Source organism: Sminthopsis crassicaudata, chromosome 5, assembly GCF_048593235.1.
Source record: "Sminthopsis crassicaudata isolate SCR6 chromosome 5, ASM4859323v1, whole genome shotgun sequence".
NCBI classification, from domain to species: domain Eukaryota; kingdom Metazoa; phylum Chordata; class Mammalia; order Dasyuromorphia; family Dasyuridae; genus Sminthopsis; species Sminthopsis crassicaudata.
In genome coordinates, this window is record NC_133621.1 from 195,703,378 (window position 1) to 195,725,191 (window position 21,814).

General features: G+C 38.2%; 1 protein-coding gene across 1 annotated transcript in view; it reads right to left on the reverse strand.

The window, feature by feature from the left end:
• The window catches only part of SLC6A13 (solute carrier family 6 member 13), a 47,814-nt gene extending 33,417 nt beyond the window's left edge, over window positions 1-14,397 (reverse strand). The window contains exons 1-4 of the mRNA XM_074269334.1: window positions 14,301-14,397; window positions 10,840-11,058; window positions 2,306-2,440; window positions 1,440-1,580 (exon numbers count right to left, since the gene is read on the reverse strand). Of these exons, the coding sequence (XP_074125435.1) occupies window positions 1,440-1,580; window positions 2,306-2,440; window positions 10,840-11,053 (490 nt within the window). The 5' untranslated portion in view covers window positions 11,054-11,058; window positions 14,301-14,397. The remainder of the gene's footprint in view (window positions 1-1,439; window positions 1,581-2,305; window positions 2,441-10,839; window positions 11,059-14,300) is intronic.
• Between the last annotated feature and the right edge of the window lie 7,417 nt (window positions 14,398-21,814).

The window sequence follows — 21,814 nt, forward strand, 5'->3', positions numbered from 1 at the left end:
TAGCTCATTTAATCACCATGACAACCCTGTGAGGTAGACAAGAAAGGCATTATCCTTAGATATGTGAATTTTTGTTTTTGTTTCATGGTTTTGTTTTTTGTTTTTAGGAATAAAGAAACTGAAGCCTTAGAAAATTAAAGGACTTGCTTAAAGTTTTTCTAGCTAGGTTACAGACCACAGAACTGGAAGGCACTTTAGAGGCCATCTAATTCTGAGCTCCTCATTCTGAGGAAACCAAGGCCACATGACTTGTAAAGAAAAAAGGTGGGATTTGAACCAGGTCTTCTGGTTCCACAGCCAATATTCTCTCCACTATATCACACTGACTCCTTTAAGAGACTAAAGTAGAATCCTGGCTCTCAAACTCTTCATAAAATGTTTGTTCCCAGTATTTTCTCCTGTCTCTCTGAAATAATCTGCCTAGTACTAGGCATAGTATCATTATATGGATGGTAAAAAAAAAAAAATCACTTTTAGCTAGTATTAGTGGCTAGATCTCCTTTGGCAACAGAATCTTAGAGCTGGACAGGACTTAATGGATTAACTCTCATCCAATCCATATAAGAAGCTGCCCTACAAGGTACCCACCTAATGGGGAATTACTGAACAAATTGTGGTACATGAGTGTAATGGAATATTACTGTGCCTATAAGAAATGGCAAAATGGACCATTTTCAATGGAAACCAGGAAGACCTCTCTGAACTGAAGCAGAATGAACTGAGCAAAAAGAGTAGAAGAATGTATATTATGATGACACTATCATACAGAAAAACAATTTTGGAATATTTTAGAATTCTGATCAATGCAAGGATAAGCCATGAGACCAAAAGCTTGAAAATAAAATATACCATTCACCTTCTGCAAGAGAAGTGGTTGACTTAAAATGTAGAATGAGGCATAAATTTCTAGACTTGGCCAATTTAACCATTTGTTTCCCTGGATTGCATAGTTATTATAGGATATTATTTTTTAATTGTCCAGTGGGGGGAGGGGAAAGGGAGACAGCGAAAGAAGGAGAAAGTAAATGCTTAGGAAAAAAAATTTTTTAAAGCATCCCATACATGACAAGTAGTCATCCTTCCTTTGCTTAAACAACTCTAGTGACAGAAAACTCATTACTTCTTGGGGCAGCCCATTCCTTTTAGTTGCAGTTCTAATTGTTGGGAATGTTTTTCATCCTTATTTTAAGTAAAAATCTAATTCCCTTTCCACACAACAGCCATCCAAATACTGGAAAATCACTATTTGATTTTCTGCCCTCTCATCAACATTAATCCATCCCACCCCATGAGTCTCTTATTTGTCCTAGTTCCATCAATCAGTCACTCATATATGGCCCAGCCCAGTCCCTATCCAACATTAATAGAATTTGTTAGGGGCAGCCATTGGGGAGGAAGAAGGGAGGATAAGCGGTAATTTGTATATGAGAGAGAATTACCTGTGTTCCACTCATGGTCACAGCTGCCCCAGGGAAGGTCGATGGTGAAGGAGCTAAAGAGGTAGAAGAAAGCCCAGGCCAGAACTATGATGTAGTAGAAGTTGAGGAGGATGACAATCACCTGGGAGGCATAACCAATGCCTGGAGAGCAAATCAGAGAAGGGACATAGAAATAGACATGAAATGAAACTTAGAGATCATCCAATTCGGCCCATTCCCAAGTGACTTGTCTAAAGCCATAAGTAGTCAAGGAAAAAGTCAAATCTAACTTCTCTGCCTGCATCATCACCTCAGAATGGACATTAGAGCTTCTGAGGACTCATCCTCTTCCCAAGTCTACCTTGAAAAAAGTTTTGCTTTGTAGTGCTAGGGTCCTACCTGAGCTACTGATCCCTTCCATTCCTGTTCTAATCTCCAAAAGTCAGTTTCCTTTTTCCTTTTCTTCAAAAACAAGACCTTTGCTTCATTGGTTTTTCCTCAGCTTATCTCTCCAGCTGTTTTTACCCTAAAGATATTATTCCCTTAAGTTCACCAATTCACAATGATTGTTAGCATTTGCAAGTTGCAGAATCATATATATCCAGGAAATAAGTTCATACAGGTTTGCACATAACTTGAATGCTGAACAGAAGTAAATGGCACAATCCCCCTATCCTCTACTCCCTTATCCCTACTGCTTTATTCCTAATGTCTTCTTCCTTGACCCCCTCTCTCGCAAAATCAGGCTTGCAAAATAAACTGGCTGAGTTCCATCTGGAAATATTCATCCCTTCTTGACCTCAATGTTCTTTCTAAGAACCAAATTTTCTCAGGCCCGCTTTACCACCACCACTTTGTAACCCTGGAGTTGGACTCTAGGTACTTACCTTCAAAGATAGGACAGATCTTTCTCCAGGCTGTGACTCCTCCCTGGCTGGTATACTGACCCAGTGCCGTCTCCAGGAGGAAAACAGGAATGCCACAGGTGAAGAGGAAGATGAGGTAGGGTATGAAAAAGGCACCTATGGGGAATGGATTGGGGAAAACATGTATCTCATAGCTTGCACTATCTCCAATCGCATCATTACCCTCCCCCATTCCTCTATATCATGCTGCTCTGAACTCTCGTTTTGTGGCCTGTGGACCTTGCAACCTATTTTCCATGGCAACTTCTCTTGCCATGGTCCCCACCCCACCCCCAACTACCTAACTTCAACTCAGGACAGGCAGAACACAAATCCCTCAATATAAATGGGAGCTAGTTTGCACATAGCTCTAACATAGGGAAGTGGCATTGTGGGAAAGAACAAGGCAGATACTACCCTTCCAATCCTGTGGGTTTTTTCACTGTGAAAAGTAGCCAACTTCTACCAAGTTTTTTTCCATACAATTTATTATTTTTAACATGTTAACATGCTGTTAAAAGGTTTGGTTTTTTTTAACATACAATTGGTAACCCCTTTTAAGGGTTACTGCTGTTTTCAGCAGCTGAAATCCCAATCCCCTCTTGGCATTCTTTTCATGAGCACTAGATGTAACAAATATCCTGAGACCAGAAACATAGTTATTTTTTCACCATCTGCCATGGAGAATGGGGCGATATGGAAGTAGGAGACAGAGGTTTGGAGAGAAAAGAAGAAGGAGGAAGGAGGAAGAAGAAGAAAGAAGAAGAAGAAGAAGAAAGAAGAAGAAGAAGAAGAAGAAGAAGAAGAAGAAGAAGAAGAAGAAGAAGAAGAAGAAGAAGAAGAAGAAGAAGAAGAAGGAGGAGGAGGAGGAGGAGGAGGAGGAGGAGGAGGAGGAGGAGGAGGAGGAGGAGGAGGAGGAGGAGGAGGAGGAGGAGGAGGAGGAGGAGGAGGAGGAGGAGGAGGAGGAGGAGGAGGAGGAGGAGGAGGAGGAGGAAAAAGAAGAGGAGAAAAACAAGAACAAGAAGAAGAGAAGAACAAGAACAAGAAAGGACCCTTGGACCATGGACCCTTAGATCTAGTAACACTGGCTTCTTCTGCCTATTGAACTAATCTATTCATACTCCTGGCATTTACTTTCATTCATACCTGGGATGCCCTACCTTCTCATCTCTACCTCCTGACTTCCCTGATTTTCTGCAAGTCTCAGTTAAAATCCCACCATCTGTAAGAAACTTTTTCCTAATCTCTTTTAATGTCAGTGCCTTCCCTCTTTTGCTTGTCTTCAATTGATCCCATATCTTGTTTGTATGTAGCTTATTTGCATGTTGTTTCTCCCATTAGATTGTAGATTCCTTAAGAGCAGGAAGTCTATTACTTTTCTTTGCATCTCTATCCCTTTGTATAGTTGCCAGCACAAAGTGCTATTATTATAAAATATCAAGAAAGCTCCAACCTGCAATGGTCAAGGGAGTTTCCTTATCTGGCAGTTCTCTCTACCTTTGAAATCACATGTTCACCCTAGTAGCAGAGAACAAGAGGAATTTGGCCAGAGACTAGGTGAAAGAAGTTATTCTTTACCTCAATTTTTACCTAGCTTTAATCACTAAATGAGTGGTTACCTCAGTCAAACTGAATCCTGTGGAAGACCTTAGCTTAAAAAGGTCAAAGTTTCCCAATGCAAGCAGGGCTATCTTCAATCATCTTGATCTGTATTTGGCCACTGGACCCAGATGGCTCTGGAGGGGAAAGTGAGGAAGGTAACCTTGCACAGCCCTCCTTCACTTAAATCCAATTCACTTGCATATCATGACATCACTTCCTTAATGCCATGGCCCTCTTTGAGAAGAAGGAATAAACAAAAACAAGTAGCACAAAGGATCAAAGCCCCAAAAGATAAGATTCTATAATTTTTACTCCTTATCCTAAGTCTCTAATTCCTAATGTACATCCTGATGCAGACTCTGGAAAGAAGAACCCCCAACACTCTGTTCTTTCCAAGACCAAGAAACAATAAGTATTTTCAATGAAGTGCAATATGTCCACAAATCAATCAAAGCTAGATTGAGGGGGAGAAACAGAAAGCGGGAACAAGAAGAGCCTGATAATGTCAGTTAGCCTAACAAGGTAAAACTGGCCATATTGTCTACAATACAGTACAAGGTAGGGAGAGAATTATTTGCCTATTCCCAGTTCCTCTCCTTTTCATCTTCCACTCCAGACTCTTTTCCAAGAAGTCAAGACAATATTTAACCATCCAGTCCTGCTCTACTTCCTTCCTTCCTAGCCTCATGAAAGAGCTGCCAGTATGTGCTAGAAAGGCCAAAGTCTAAACCTGCTGGGTAAAGCAAGGCAAGGATAGGGAAGGAATGACCAAGTTAGAACAGAGTCCAATAGGTAAGGGACTTGTCCTCCTTTCTCTTGAAGTATCCTGCCTTTGAAACACTTTAGGGAAATGTCACCAAGAGAATTTCTAATGGGAAATGGAGTTGACTCAAGGATTGAAGTGGGGTTCCCACAAAAACTTCATCTCCAACATACACATTACATACTATTTCAAACAAGTCTCCCCTTAACTGAAAACTTTAGGCAGTCTTTCCTGCCATCATTATCACCATTACTACTATCATCACCCAAGAAAATAGCTCCACCCCTGACTCTCTTTACTAAGGGAAGCACTCCCCTAAAAACAGGATTGCCAGTGTCATAAACAGATCCTAAATTCTATAATTTTCTTAGGGGTAATCCAAAGAAAATGAATGAGAACAAAACAAGGCCACACTTCAGGTCTGAGCTCTATAGCTCGTTTCAATGACTTTCTCAGAACTTTCAAGTCTGGAAATCCCAAACCTATTCTTCTTTCTTTCTTTCTTTCTTTCTCTCTCTTTCTTTCTCCTTCCCTCCTTTCTTCCCTTCCTTCCTTTCTTCTCTTCTTTTTCTTTCACTCTTTCTTGCTTTCTTCCTTCTTTCTTTCTTTTCTTTTATTCTTTATTCCTATCTATCCATCTATCTATACATTAAAGATAGGAGAAGATAGCATAGACTGATGGGATGGAGAGTCAACTGTAAAATCACTTCACTAAATTTTCTGAGTCAGATGCTCTATTCCCTACTCAATTGTCTCTCCAATTGTGAGCTAGCTAAAAGTTGTGATTCCTAGGGCTTTGCTCTGATCTCTGGAAATTTATAACATAAGAGAGGTAAAAGCTCTCACCACTTCTGAAGTCCCTGAATGAAATTAGGCCTGAGAAAATACTCAACATAAACCCAATTTCTGTCAAACACAGCCATTTTCAGGGAGTATAGAAAAGTACTGGACTTGAACTTTTGGGGACCAGGATTTGAATCCCATCCCTAATATGTAATTGCTGGCTGACTCCAGACAAATGTATTTCAATTTCCTAATCCATTAAATGGATATAAAAATATTTGTACTACCTATATTTCATAGGTTTGTTGTGAAGAAAGCACAACTTTGTAAACTTTCTAAGCATACGCTATTGTTATTTCTAATCAATCTAACCAAAGTCTAATCCATCATTCCTTGAATGATGCTCCTTTCTCCTTGAAAATGATTTCAAAGACCTAAGGTCATTTGTTTCTCATATTTTCACCTCTTTAGGGGAATTGAGAAAGAAGAGGGATGATAATATAATCAAGGGGGAAAAAAGCACAAAGATAAATTTTGTCTCCAGTGACCACCTTGTTTACCTTCAACTATGCACATAAAATCAAAAAGGCTCTGTATACAGCTAATTTTGTCCTATGTGGTTGAGCAGGCAAGAAGCTTAGCAGTCAGTGCTAGTCATCAGTAACCATTTCATCAGGGTGGAGATCTGGGAAGGAACACAGGAGCACAGAAAAGGACACTGACTTGAGTAAATGACTTGAGTAAACTAAAAAATAAATAGGAAAACAGAAATACCGATACATGCCCCATGGTAATCTATGTATAGAGTCTTAGGCTTTTTGTGTTTTGTTTTGTTTAGTATTTGAATAGTGGTTCTTGGAGTTTTTCAATCCCCTGACAACTTCCTCACTCAAATACTTACCACTTTACTGCCAAGAAAAGCTTTTTAAAAAGTCTATATCTGGTCTTTTTTCTTTAGTATAGCAGTAGATCTTTAAGTCTGAGGGGGCAGGAAAAGGGTATAAAAGTAAACATAGCCCTTTCACATAGAACACAGTTTGTTAACAAATTGTCAGTTTCCACAAGTATCAAAAATTATTCTGCAATAACTTTAGGAGACTCAAAAAGACTTAGAAAAAACAAAATAGACAATCAAGAAAGTTAGCTCACTCCATTGCCTCCCAATCATATAACACAAACTTTTCTTATATGAAGGTAGATTTCCTTTTTCTAGGGAAATCAGGATGACCATAGAATGAAGAATAGTTCTGTATACTTCCCACTGTGAAATACCATTCTATCAGGGGACAAGCTTGCTGGTGGGAGCTTGATATACTTGGAAAAAAGAAGGGAATCAATTGACTGGAAATAAAAGCGGATAAACTCTCTAAGATCAGCAATTCATGCTCCCAAATGAGGAAGCTACTTTCACTCACCTATGTCCTCATTGATCAAAGTCTTTTATAGTAAATCTTGACAAGGGGTTCCATCTCTGATCAGCCCTTCAGGTCAACCTTTTTAACCTTGGGACCAATGGACTTCTGAATACAGAGTTAAAGCCTATTTTTTTCCCAGAGTCTCTGGATCTCCATAATATTCTCTATTCCCAAATCCTACTTTTCCAAAGGTTGTCCCAATGTTTCTACACCATGATCCACAGGGAATTCTGATTTGGACCCAAATACTCCAAGGCAAATGGGTTCATTCTGCTGTACTTTCCTTCCCTTTCTTTACCTTATTCCTGACAATTCCCAGACCAAAGATCACCCAATTCCAAAGAAGCTTGAGGAAATCGGCTTCACCTTCTAATCCTCTTTCTGCCAATGTGAGGGGCTAAGCGGGTTATTCAATCTCAAAGGTTCCTGAGCTCCAATTAAATCCTCCAGACTCCCAGTACAATTTCAACAGCTGAAGTGGTTAAGCCAGGTTTTCCCTGACAAAGCAATAATGGTTCTCTAGGTACAGAGGGAGACTTTGGGGGAAAGAAAATTAGAAAAAATACCCATGATCCCAGATGACAAGGCCATTTTTCCAGGGTGGGAGACTTCTGTCTATGTCTACACCTTTTGCAAAAATGTGAGTCAGTCTACAAGCTGTGGAGCAAATGCCTAACTTCCGCAAAGAGGCTGATCCCCTCCTGCACCCATATTCATTATCCCTCTTATCCAAATTATACCTACTCTACACATCTTCCACACCCTCAAGTGCTAAGTATTTGGAGGCACATACCAGGATACATACCAGGTCGAATAAACTAATTCTAGTTATAGCCTACTTCTAAATCACTAAGAAAAGAGAAATATAAAAGACTTCATTAGTCCAGCCTGGGAGCTCTGCCTGTGGCAAGCTATAATTACTCCCAAAGGATATTTGAGTCCCTACATTCTGTGGAGTAACCCAATAAATTCCATCTATTACTTCTGCCTATCCTATATCCATAACTTCTCCAAACATTTCTAAAAGTCTTGCTTTGAACCCTTCCCTAACTTGACCTCTACATGGTAACCTATGGATTTGCATAGAAAATTAAGCCATTTATCCATGCATCTACTTTAGGGTTCTCTAAGCTAGGGTACAACATGAAAGAGAGCTGCAGGAATCAAAATGAGCTATCTTAAAACATCTTTTCATTAATCTGGATTTCTATAAAAGTTGAGAATTAAAGCCAAAAAATGGAGAATTTTTAACCAAATTATGGATAGAGGAGATTGTGAAAGACAAAACAGACAATTTTGATTATATAAAATGTGAAAATTATTGTACAAACTAAATCAACAAAGATTGAAGACAAGTTGTCAAATGGAATAAATATTAATATCAAATATCATCAAGAAAAATCTGATCTCCAGGGTACATACAAAAATTGATGCTAACATGTAACACCTAAAGTCTTTTCCTAATGGATAAGTGATCTAAACAGTTTTCTAAAGAAGGATTGCAAATCGAAACAACTCTGAGGTTTCACATCATAGTCTGTAAATTGAAAAAGATAAACAAAAAAATGGATATATAGTCAATGTTGTCAGAACTGTGGAAAGATATAGTTTGATGATATTGTGAGTTAATTTAACTGCTCTAGTTATCAGTTAAGAATGTTGCAAGAAGCATGACTAAACTATCCATTATCCTTTGACCCGGAGATCCTACTGCTTGACTTATACACCCAAGAAGGTCAAAAATAGAAAGAAAGGTACACATCAATATATTTACTTTTTGTAGTATCAAAATCCTGGAAACAAAGTTGATGTTTATCAATTGGGAAAGAGCTAAACAAATATGTTACATGAATGTAATAAAATACAACCATACAACAATATAAGAAACTGAACATGAAGAATACACGGAAGATGAGGAGACATATGAACTGAAATGAGTTAGAACAAGGAAAACAATGTACACAATAACTATAATAATAGAAAGAAAAAATGAAACATTATAATAATCAAACTTGGTCCCAAATAGGAAGAGAAATAATGTATACTTGGTCCCAAATAGGAAGAGAAATAATGTATCTCTCTCTTCTTTGTAGAGGTAGGACACTATGAGTGTGGAATGTTATATATACTGTTATGTATACTGTCAAATATGTGTTATTTAGTATCACTTAATTAGTTCCGCTCCCCAAATACTCTTTTTTTAATTTTTTTTTACAAATTATGGCTTAAAGAATAAGAGGGGGGTCTCTTTTATTAAGGAAACATTAAGAAATGAAGGTAATCTAAAAAAAAATATGAACCAACAATTTTTGTTGTTGGATTAGTTTTTAACCTACTTGAAATTCATAATTTATATTTTGCACATTTGCAAAAATAATGAAAAAGTGGAAGCAATGTTAATGGGGCTATGAAAAGATAGGTATACTAGTACATTGTTAGTGAAATGTGAATAGATCAAACCATTATGAATATTCATTTGGAATCATGTAAAAAACATGACTGAATTGCACATACTTTTTGACCCCAGGGAATAAGAAACACAAATAAAAATCCAACATATGTCAAAATAAATAAAATGAAATGCTGCCATTGCTATAAGAAACTAAGAATATGAAGGCCACAAAGAATCATGAGATCCATATGAATGAATGTAGAATGAAGGAAAACAAGGAAACCAATAAGTACAATGACTACAATGTAATTGATAGCAAAAGAAAAAAAAATCCAAACCTAGAAAGAAAATGGATTCTCACTGATTTAAGAATAGCTGGAAAAGGGGGAGGAAGTTATTAATGTTATCAAATTGTGTTGTGCAATTAGAAATGATGAATATGAGAAATGTAGAGAAACAGAAGACTGTATCAATCAAGTTATAGTGAAACAAATCAACATAACGAAAAACAAAGGAATATTATGCCCAATTACAATAATGTAAATGGTTTTTTAAAATCACCAAAAGGAAACAAAACTATGATTAATTGTAAAACTATTAAAGATCCTGCAGTACACAAAATGAAATATGCCTCCCTTCTCAGCAGAAAAGTGGGAGACTACTGGATCAGTATATTGTATACAATGTTAAATGCATCCATTGTATCAAGTATTTTTGCTTAACTGTTTTCCTCTGGGAAATAGGAAAGGAGAAAGATTTTGGGGTTTTTAGAACACAAAAGACATCAATAAAACACAGTTAAAAGTTGTAGGGGAGTCTAAGGAGGAGACAGAGCAATGATTTTTTTTTTTTTTTTTTTTTTTTTTTTTTTTTTGTGAAATGAACACTCATTTAGTTGAAGAGAATTCTCCAAGACACTAGAGATGTCCTGAAACACAACAATTCCTTAACCCACTTTAATTACATTTGCTAAGAGCAGAAAGGCAACATCACATGCTGTTAGTCTCAGAATAGAGAAGACCTGAGTTCAACTTCACCTCTGACACATGCTGCATTATGAGCCTTACGCAAGCCCCAGGCAGCTTTCTGAATTTCAGAGCTCTGGCTTATCCTCACTAAGAAGTCCCTCTTATATCAATAAAATCTGTTCCAGACCAAAAAAAATAATGCTAAAATTAGTTATTTCTATGTTTCTGAAGGGCTGAGAGTGCTGTTCTTCAACTCCTCTAAATTTAATGAAAAGACAAAGCCCCAGTCACCCAGTCACAGAGTTATAGCTCCAAAAAAAGAAACATCCAACCAATATGGCATGGATACCCCACAGAAATAGAGTCAAGGATGACACTCCCCACCCCTGATCTGTGGTGACTATCTCTAAAAAGCAAGAACCCCCAGGTCCAAAGGTTACAATGTTGAAGGTAGTTCAGTAGTTCAGAGAAAGTACAAAAAAAAAAAAAAAAAAAAAAAAAGACAAGCAATCTCAGGATTTTGGGACACCTAAGGAATCACTGAATACTAGAAATGAAAACTTTTCCCTCCATGGAAGTTAGTGGGCGCTCACCTCCCCCATTCTTGTAGCAGAGATAGGGGAACCTCCAGACATTGCCCAGCCCAATGATTTCCCCAGCTACAGATAACACATATTCCAACTTGTTGTTCCAGTGACCCCGCTCCAGTGTGCCTTCCTCTTCCTCCTCTTCTTTCTCCTTTTCCACGACTGAATAAGTTGGTATTGTCTTTCCATTGCTAGTTGCACCAGGGACCCTGTTATCCATTCCACCTGAAACAAAGATAGAAGTGTTGTTATTGGTAGGAAATCCCTAGAAATAATATTCCTTCTATTCTCCCAAATGCATATGAATGAGAGAGAGAAAAAGAAAAGAGAGAGAAGAAAAAGATGAGATGATGATGATGATGACGATATTGATGATGAAGGAAAAGGGGGAGGGAGGGAGCAAAAAAGAGAAGGAAGGAATGAAGGAAGGATGGAAAAGAAAGAAAAAAGGAAAGAAAAAAGGGAAGGAAGGAAGAAAAAGAAAGAAAGAGAGAGGGAGGGAGGGAGGAAGGAAGGAAGGAAGGAAGGAAGGAAGGAAGGAAGGAAGGAAGGAAGGAAGGAAGGAAGGAAGGAAGGAAGGAAGGAAGGAAGGAAGGAAGGAAGGAAGGAAGGAAGGAAGGAAGGAAGGAAGGAAGGAAGGAAGGAAGGAAGGAAGGAAGGAAGGGAGGGAGGGAGGGAGGGAGGGAGGGAGGGAGGGAGGGAGGAGAGGGAGGGAGGGAGGGAGGGGAGGGAGGGAGGGGAGGGAAGGAAAGAAAAAAAAAAGGAAAGAAAAGAAAGTTCTACCTGAATGGTCACTTCCTCTAAAGCATTTCCTACTTAGAATTATCTAAATGTTCCAGTTGTTGGGAATGCTCCAGTTGAGATCAATCTACATCCTCAGTTTCTCTACCCTTGTAACTTTTTCTTCCTCCTAGAGAAGCATTCATTAAACCCAAATGTTCAAAGAGAATTCACCACAGATTCCCATGGATTACATAGAGCATGTGACCAGAGAAGTTGTTTAGGTTCTGCTTTCCATGCAGGAACTGCTAGATCTTGTAAGATGGGGAGAGTTGGGGTTACATTGATGTTTTCTATTCTGGAAGCCACATTTTAGGAAGGTCATTGATAAGATGAATAGCACCCAGAGTTGAGTGAATAGGACTATGAAGGGTCTACAGATTATACTAAAGAACTAAGAGTTTATTTTAGAGAAGAGAAGGCTTGGGCAGAGGAGCATGATGATATTCTTCAAGTTTTTAAAGGGCTGTCATGGGCGCAGTGGGTGAGTGACAGAATGGGTAAAAATGCCAGGAAGAACTAAGCTCAAATCCCACCTCAGGCATTTACTATCTGTGTGACCCTTGGCAAGTGCTTTAACCTCTCAGCCTCAGCTTTCTTGTCTATAAAATTGGCATAATAATAACACTTTCCCTACAGAGGATCAAATGATATAGAATTTGTAAAGCAGTTGCAAACTTCAATCATTATTATAGTTATTCCATTTATTTTGCTTGGCCCCAGAAGGCAGAAACTTCTGAAAAATGGGTTCAAATTGTACAGGGATAGATTGAGAATTAATGTGAGAGAAAAAAATCACTTCCTAACGACCAGAGCAGTCCAAAAGTAGAATTGGTTCTTCATTTCACTTCGCCTTCACAGCAGTTGGCTGACTATTTGTCAGGTATGTTGCAGAGACAGATGTCTCTATGTTCAAAGGTAGGTATCTATTGAACTCTCTTCCAGCTCTGAAATTCTGTTATTTCATGATTTTATTCCCAGATCAATAGAGTATTTTGCCCTTATAAACCTGGAAAACTCCAACTTTATGTTTCCCTAATCTTCACCCAGTGAAAAGAAAGAAACTAGAGAACATGATTTGTGAAAGCACAGTGCTCTGAATGTAAAAAAGCTTATATAAATTAGCATGGCAACTGATTTCTTCAGGTCTTTCAGTTGCTAAGATTTGGTTCAATACTAAAAGTGATATATAAGCACCAATCTTTTTTTTTTCCTTTATGGGATGATGTGGGGGAAAAGAGATAATATGATGGGGCATAAAAGGCACTATTGGGAAATAAGTTGGAGAATGAAAAGAATTTGAAATCCTCAACTTTTGATATACTCAAGGAACAGTTGGTTGTTGTAGCCCCTATTTCTAAAGGCCAATAAAGGACAATCAGTGTTTCTAGGATATAGAAAAATACATATCATTCCCTTTTCCCACCACGCCTTTGCCAAAAAGGGACCACTGGGTTCCCCAGAGCAAGTTTAAAAAGAAGGTATGAGAGCTTCTAAATTAGACATAGAACACCTAGACATGACCATTCTTAGAAATGTCCTTTCCTCTATCCACAGTCCTCTATGGGTACATACTTGAGGGCCTCTAATATAAATATCAAGTGAGGATTCTAATAATTCTGCCCAGCAGTGCTTCTATAAGAGAGAGACCTGAAGGAAAGGAACAATACACATTTTTCTATACCCTAGAGACCTTACAGTATCTCTTCTGGCCCAACAATATACTGACCTAGTATTAGGATCAAAAAAAGCTATCAGTGTTCATCTTGACAGAAACAAGATCCATGCTTGGTGGTCATTACAGTTGATGAATAAAAAGAAGGGTTTGAGTGATTGATTATGGGAAGATTAGATAGGAAGGAATAGCTCAATGAAGCACTTTGGTCCTCGTTAGGTACTGATGTATGAAAGCTCTCTAGCTGGTCTTTCCTTTCCTTTTTTTTCTGATAGACTTTTCTCAGGCCCAGAGAAAAAAAAACAAAACACTGTTCTTGCTAGCTTTATTCTTCTTTACTCTTTTCTTCTCTAGCTTCTCTTCAGTAAAACAACTCTTTTATGGGTCTCTAAAGGTTTTCCAAAGCTCTCACGCCTACCTGGAGTCAATCATCGCTCCATTTCCTAGAGAAGATCAAGACTTTAGGGGCCAATTACTTGGTGAAAGAACTCAGATGCCTTCATCTCACTTTGGGATTTCTTCTTTATCAAGTCACATTGTCTCCAAATCAAACAGTCATAAAAAGATATATATATATATACATATATGTGTATATATGTATATGTGTAAGATTAAAAATATACACACATATATGTATACATAGTGATATTTAACATATATAAAGATATAGATATATACATATGGGGAAAACATATTTAGAAGAAGGAAGGGGATATCATATGTTTTCATACACATTCCCACAAATTATTTTTTCTTCCTGCTTTTTAAAAAGAATTTTATATGGACTCAAGAACCTGAAGACCAGAACCTGTTCAACAGAGAGAGAGAGAATGAGAGAGAGAGAGAGACAGAGAGAGAGAGAGAATGAGAGAGAGAATGAGAGAGAGAGAGAGAGAGAGAGAGAGAGAGAGAGAGAGAGAGAGAGAGAGAGAGAGAGAGAGAGAGAGAGAGAGAGAGAGAGAGAGAGAGAGAGAGAGAGAGAGAGAGAAACAAATAAGGAAATGTTACAGACCTTAAGGAAGGAGCTGCCAGGGGTCCAGCTAAGGGGGAGAAGAAAAATCCAAGGGGGAAGGTGCTGGCTATTTAAAGTATGGGTTGAGAACGCCTCTGCTGCACTGTAATTCTAAACTTTGCCCAACCCACATTCCGCCCTCCTGCCCCCCCCTCCTCCCCACAGCCACCAACCAACTACCTCGATATGAATGATTTCCCAGCTCAGAGTGTGAGTGTGTGTCCATGTGTATATGTGTCTGTGTCTCTCTGTGTATGTGTGTACACGCATGTGTACACTCTTGTAGATCATCCCAGGTACCTATGTGCTTATCTGGAGGAAGGGAAACTCTCCCTAGTGGGTCCATATGTGTCTACAAAGCACATGTCATCCTCTTTCTGTTTCTCTTTCTACAATCCATTTTTTTCACCTATTCCTATCTGAATTCACATCACCAGAATCATTTCTTAAAGTGCCTTTTGGGATACTTTGCTGTAAAAATGAAAGATGAGACAGTCATCTCTATGTTATAGAATGACCAATTAGGTGGAACAATGGATACACTGCCAGATCTGAAGTCAGAAAGATTCATCTTTTCATAATTCAAATCTGGCCTCAGACACTTACTAGCTGTGTGATCCTGAGCAAGTCACTTAACCCTGTTTGCCTCAGTTTCCTCATCTGTAAAATGAGCTGGAGAAGGAAATGGCAAATCACTCCAGTATCTCTGTCAACAAAACTTCATATGGGGTTATGAAGAGCTGGGCACAACTGAAATGACTGAACAACTCACAGACAAAAAAAACCATAAATTACAAAACAAATATTAGTTATGTACACAAGTTCTTTATTCAAAGAAAGTTTAGTTTAGTAAGTATAAAAAAGTATTTGCAGATTCTATAATTGAAGATCTTGAGATATATATATTTTTATGCGAGGAAACATCAAGGAATCACTAAGTAGACTTTCAATAAGGCAAGAAACTTCTTTAAGGTGGGAATTTGAGAACATTTTGAATGAAAAAGGGGAGCTTGGTGGGATGGAGAGGAAGAGACAGAATGTGAATATATTAAGCACTTACTGTGTGACAGGCACTTTTTACAAATATTGTCTCATTTGATCATCACTATAAATCTGGCAGGTAGATACTATGGTGATCCCCATTTTAAAGCTGAGGAAGTATGGGTTTGCCCAAGGTCACATAAACACTGAATAACTGAGGCTGGATTTAAATGCAAGTCTCTGGGACTCCAGCCCTAGCAGACTATCATCCAGTGTATAAAATAGTGTGCCATCCTAGATAGTGTGCCACCTAGGAAAGGATATAGTGTAGAAGAAGGCTTAGAATGAGAGTAAGATATTTGGATTAGTGAAGAATTGAGAATGAGCCTCAGAAAAGAGATAAAATCTGGCCTCATCATTCAACTGAAACTGTCTTCTCTAAATCATCAAATAATTCTTAATAGCCAAACCTAATAACCTTTTCTCAATCCTCATTCTTGACCACTGTGAGGGTATCAATTACTTAATTCTTCCAGATATATTCTCTTCACTAGGTTTTCCTGACATCTGCTTTCTCTTGATTTTCCTAATACATTTCTGACTACTCCTTCTATGTCTTTATCCAGTCAACAAATCAGCATTTATTAAGTGCTTACTGTATGCCAGGCACTGAGCTAAATGCTAAAGATATAAAAAACAGTCTCTAATGCTCAGAGAACTTACATTCTAATGGAGGGGGGAAGACAACACATAAACTGGAGCTAAAAAAGCAGGAGTGGGAGAGAATGATGGAGTTACCTAAGAGGAGCATAGTGATGAAATCCACAGGAAGCAAAGCCTATAGAGGCTAGGAGTATCCCCCAAGCACCTGTCCTTGGTCCTCTTCTCTTGCCTGATGTTTCCAATTACCATTTTTAAGCAAATGATTCCCAGCTTTCAGTCCTAACCTCCATCTGGGGCAGCCACATGGTACATAGTGCACAAAGTGCTGGGCCAGGAGTCATTTTCCTGAGTTCAAATCTGACCCCAGACATTTACTAACTGGGTGAGTCACTTAACCCTCTTTGCCTCCGTTTCCTCATCTGTAAAATGAACTGGAGAAGGAAATGGCAAACACTCCAGTATTTTTGCCAAGAAAACCCAAATGGGGTCACAAAGAATGATTCAACAACCAAAACATCTTGCCCTACCCGCTCTCCACTGTCATATCACTAATTGCCTTTGGCTGTCTCAAAACTGGCTATTCTATAGGCACAACAAACTTAGGGCATGCATAACAGAACATTATCTTTCCCAAAAAAATCTTCCATTCTTCCAAATTTCCCTATCAGTGTTGAGAGCATCACTATCTCCCAGTCACCCATGTTTACTACTTTGTCATTGCTCTCTCTCACTACATATATCCAATTTTCATTTTTACTGTCATCTCTGATATACATCCCCTTCTCTCCACTTATGGAGATTTTCATCATCTTACATCTTGAACAATATTCTAATTCCTTTCCCTGCCTGCATCCTTTACTCAAGCACCAAAGTGATTTTACTAAAGCACAGATCTAATCATGTCACTTCCCTACTCAATAAATTTCATTCTCTTCTTATTACTTCTGGGACATATGTGTGTATACATAAAGAAATATATATGTATATATGGGCATATACATACACATATAGACACATAGACATAAACATATGTACGTGTGCGTATGTATATCATCTGCTTGTTTTTTTCACAATTTTTCCATAATCACTTTCTAATTTTTTTATGCTTTACACTCCTTTAAATATTCTACTATCCAGTGATATTGGTCTAGCTATTCTTCCACATATGACCTTCCAACTCTGACCTTTTCACTAACTGCCCTCAGTACCTGAAATGTTTTTCCTCTCCTGGCTTCCCTGGCTTCATAATATATAGCACATAGAATGTGCTTAATAAATGTTGACTAATTGACTGGAAAGGATGACAGAAGAATAACCAGAGATTTCTCCATTTTTCTGGTACTTCTGTAGAACCAAATTCACACTTTGTCTTTCAACTTCCTCATTCTATAAGATTTTACAAATTTGTAAAGAAGCACATTGATAGCAATTAACAAACTCCCTTACATTTTCAAGGCTGGCAAGGATCAAATGGGACTAACCCAACATCAACAATTCTATCCTCTATTAATCGCCTAAAGATAAGAATCTAATTAAGTCCCTAGTTTATTCCAGGCACTGATGAGAGAAAGATAAGTGAGAAAGATGTCTTCTTCCACTATCACCCAGTTCAGTTGATATAATTACATAATGTAGTCACAAATGATAAGATTTTAAGATGTCTATACCCTGGGATCCCACAGTGAGGTTCAACTTCTTGGGTCAAGTAGGGAATAACTAGCCACATATCTGGGAACTTTAGATAGCTGGATAAATTTCAGCAGCTCCAAGTTTAAGAGTTGGAGAAGCTCAATCACAAGAACAAGTCATGGAGAAGACTATGGAAGGGATTTTCTCTTCTCTTTGATCTCCAGTATCAGAGCTATTATACCAATAGGAGACAACGTATCCAATCAGGATCAGAGACACACCAAAGAATAAACAAGGATATAGAGACACAGTCACCTAAGGTGGAAGCAAGGAATGTGACCCCTTACAATAGAGAAGAGTGTCATCCATGGACTCAAAACAGGTGGCACAGTAGATAGAGTGCTGGGTCTGGACTCAGAAAGATTAAAGTTCAACTTCAGCCTCAGACATTTGACAGCTATGTGTTGTTAGATAAGTGATTTTCCTCTGTCTCAGTTTCCTCAACTGTATAATGAGAAAAAATAGCACCTCCCTACCTAGGTGGTTGTGAGGTTCAAATAAGATAACATTTCTAAAAAAGTGCTTAGCATAGTGCTTGACATATAATAGGCAATAAGCGCCTCCTTCAAAAGAAGAGCAGACCCTGAAAGCCCAGCTGAATAACTGTCCCAGTAAAAGGGGGAATATTTAAGGGAAGATTGTGTGAGAACTCTATAAAGAGATAAATGACTTTTACACAACAAAAGCTCCAAAAATTGTAAGCTATCCTTGCCTGAATCATACACATGTGTTTCACTACCATTGTATGAGCTTATTCTTTCATGAACACTGTATATTTATTCAAGAGTATGCTGGGCTGGGGGGGGGGCAGATAACGGATTATAACAGCTCTTCTTACTACACCATCTTAGTAAATGCCTTTCCTAAAGGAATAAAGTATACTGTCATGATTATTCATGGAAACACACCAGGTGGGGCTCATAGCTATAAGCTCTAGTAGTAGGAATAGCTACCCAGTGTTAAACAATAAATAGGTGCCAAAGGGAAAGACAGGTCTGGGAAGTAAATAACTAGTTAATAGTTTACTTAAGAGAAAAGCAAATATGGGTAGTAAATAATTGATTTAAAAAATTTTTAAAGTTATGTCTAAAGATAAGCTTTAGATTTCTAGACTATGGTTAAAATAGAGGGATGACTGGTCTTGGGATGGAATTCATTTAACAAGGACTAATAGAAATGTATTTGCATAGAGTACTGCGTATATAATCAAAATAGCTTTAAGCTGCAAAAGAAAGGGGAAAGAGAAAAATGACCTATACATATTCTATAAGCTTTAAATACCTACTGTTTTCCAGACACTGCACTAGATTGTCTTATAGATATTTCATGTATTGGTCTCATCAGCAAATTGGAATAATGATAATTTGTTGGCATTTTTCTCAAACAACCTTTGGGCAAGTATTTTTATTCCTATGTGGTGAATATATGAGTAATTCTCAAATCTGGCTCCCAAGACTCCCAAGAGTGAGCATGCAACAAGAGATCTGTTCTAATTCATTTCTATTAAACATTAATTAGGTACCTACTCTGTGAAAGGCACTGAACTATTCTAGGGATTTCTCAAACAGATCTGTGATCTCACTGATTTTGGAGTTCTCTCCAACAATGCTGATTACATACCATTCATACCCATGTGAAAGTCAATAAGGAATTATTAAGAGTTTATTATGTGCCAGACATTGTGCTAAGTGCTGGGAATACACACAAAAGCAAAATGAAAGATAGGCCTTGCTATCAAGAAGCTTATGGTCTAATAGAGGAAGGCAAAAGAAAGTGGGAAAGATTTCTTTCTAAGGAAGAGGCAAAGGTGGTAATGAAGGTACACCATGAAAATAGGGCACCATAGAGGAAATCTTGGAGGAGAGTCACAGCCTAGGAAGGAAGAAAAACATGGGATACCTGGACATCCTATTTCTACTGGAAGTTCTGGAAGGAACCAACCAATCAGATGGAGGAGCCACAGGGGAGGAGGATCCTTTCAGATCTGGAATGAGCTTGCAGGAAGGGGAGAGGTTTCTGAATATTGTAAAGTCCAAGAGGAGAATCTCAGACAATAAATGTCCAACCTATGGGACTCTTGTCCATAACCTCCCTAAAGTTTCCCACAAGGAACCCACCCAATGTGCTGGAGACCTTCTTTGCTTGGGGAGTAATCTCCATTCTTCACTTTCATTACATCACCAGCACAGTTTTTGTCATATAATCAATCCTTTCATGACATCCTTTTCTCTTGGCTTGGGAAGGGATTTAAAAGCCACAAATAAAATAATTCTTACTCTCAGAGGTCTTACATAATAATGAAAATAATATTTTGATAGTATTTATGTAACAGAGACATAGGAATACCTCTTCCAAAGACCTATTCTCTAAGCTAAGGCTTGGGGAAGCCTGGCCTTTAAAGAAATGGGTTATGTTCTTTCTTATATTCTCTCACTTTTTATGCCAAATCATTTAAACATTAAGTTTTTCTCAAATCTGACAGCTCACTAAAAGGGATCAAGAGGTTTGGGGTTTTTTTCCTAGAGTCAATGTAGGAAAAGGATCATCTATAAAATAACTATTTATTTCTTCCACACAAAAGAAATTCTTTAAACACAAAAGACTCACAAGCTTACATTAATAAAATCTTTTGTCATTACAAAGTAATCTATAAATTCTGTCAGACTCTTTCCAGTGATTGATATTTAAAATATCAAAGCATGAAACATCTTGGGGACTGTGAACAGTATTTCACCTACAACTTAGGTCCACATTCACTATTTGAGCAGCTTTCTCAGAGTTCATATTTTCTGGAAAGTTATATCATAACTTGGGCACATGCTCTTGGTGGAGGTCATTTCCTCTGAGTACAGGGATTCTGTAGGATAGCTGATATTGACTGTAGAACCCAGGAACTGCTGAAATAACTATAGGGCTCAAGAAGTCCATCTCTCAAGATTTCTGTTCACTTATCTGTATTCAAGAAAAGAAAACCAAGCAGAAGAGACTGTGAAGACCTTGAGATGCAATCTCAAACCCACCTGGATGATCCCATGCTCTTGCTCCATGTGCCAAAGCTGCTGGAGAGGTTGAGAGAGCCCCGCATTTGCAGGAATTCCAAGAAAAAGGTTTACAGGGTCATCCAGCCACACATTCAGAAGAGAAGAGAAGGAAAATAAAAACAGAATTCTATACTCTGTCCTGTTGTCACTATGTCCTGCCAACACTCAGAGTTGGATCACTCCAACCACCCACTGCATTTGTTTTTACATACATACTGCTGAATGAAGATGGAAAAAAAAAACCACCCAACCATTTTCATTAGTCCACTAAAATCTATGGTTCATATTCTCCACTGGGCCTTCACTGCTACTATATCTCCCTCATCAACTCGGTGACCCACTCCCAACAGTGTGTCTTCCAAACCTTTATATCCCTTCTCAAACTTTCCCCAGTTCCCCCTTGCCTTATATTTTATAGGGACAAAAATGACCTCTCTCTTCTCCCCTCTTCTTCATCTCCTATTACTCAGGTGCTTTCTGCCCCCTTTTCCTCCTTCATTTCTGTCTCACATGATGACTTTGCATTACTCTTTACTAAGACTAACCCCTCTCTATCTGTTCAAAGAATCCAATTACATCCTGTCTCCTTCAAGAGACTGTCTCCTCTGTCATCCTCACTCTTTCATTTATTTTCAATCTCTCCTTGCCTGTCTTCTTTCCTATTCTCATTTCCTACTGTGTAAAATATGTCCATATCTCCTTCATCCTCAAAAAACAAAAATCCAAAAACAAAAACAAACAAACAAATGCAAACAAACACCCTTACTTGGTCCTTTCACACCTGCTAATGATCGTCCTATATGTCCTGTGCTTTGTGGCTAGACTAGAAAAAATTAATAGGTGCCTCCACTTTTTATGTTCTCACTCTCATCCTAATCTAATAATCTGGTTTCCAATCTCATCATTCCACCCAAACTGCTTTTTCAAAAGTAACAATTATCTCTTAAATGCCAAGTCCAATACCCTTTCCTCAGTTTCAATTCTCCTTGACCTTTCTGTAGTCTTTGTCTACTGAACTCTCTCACCATCTAAGATACACTCTTGTTTCTGGATTTTCAATCACCATTTTCTGCTGAGGAGCAGCTAGATAACTCAATGGATAGCACACTGCACCTGAGTTCAAATGTGATCTACCAAATC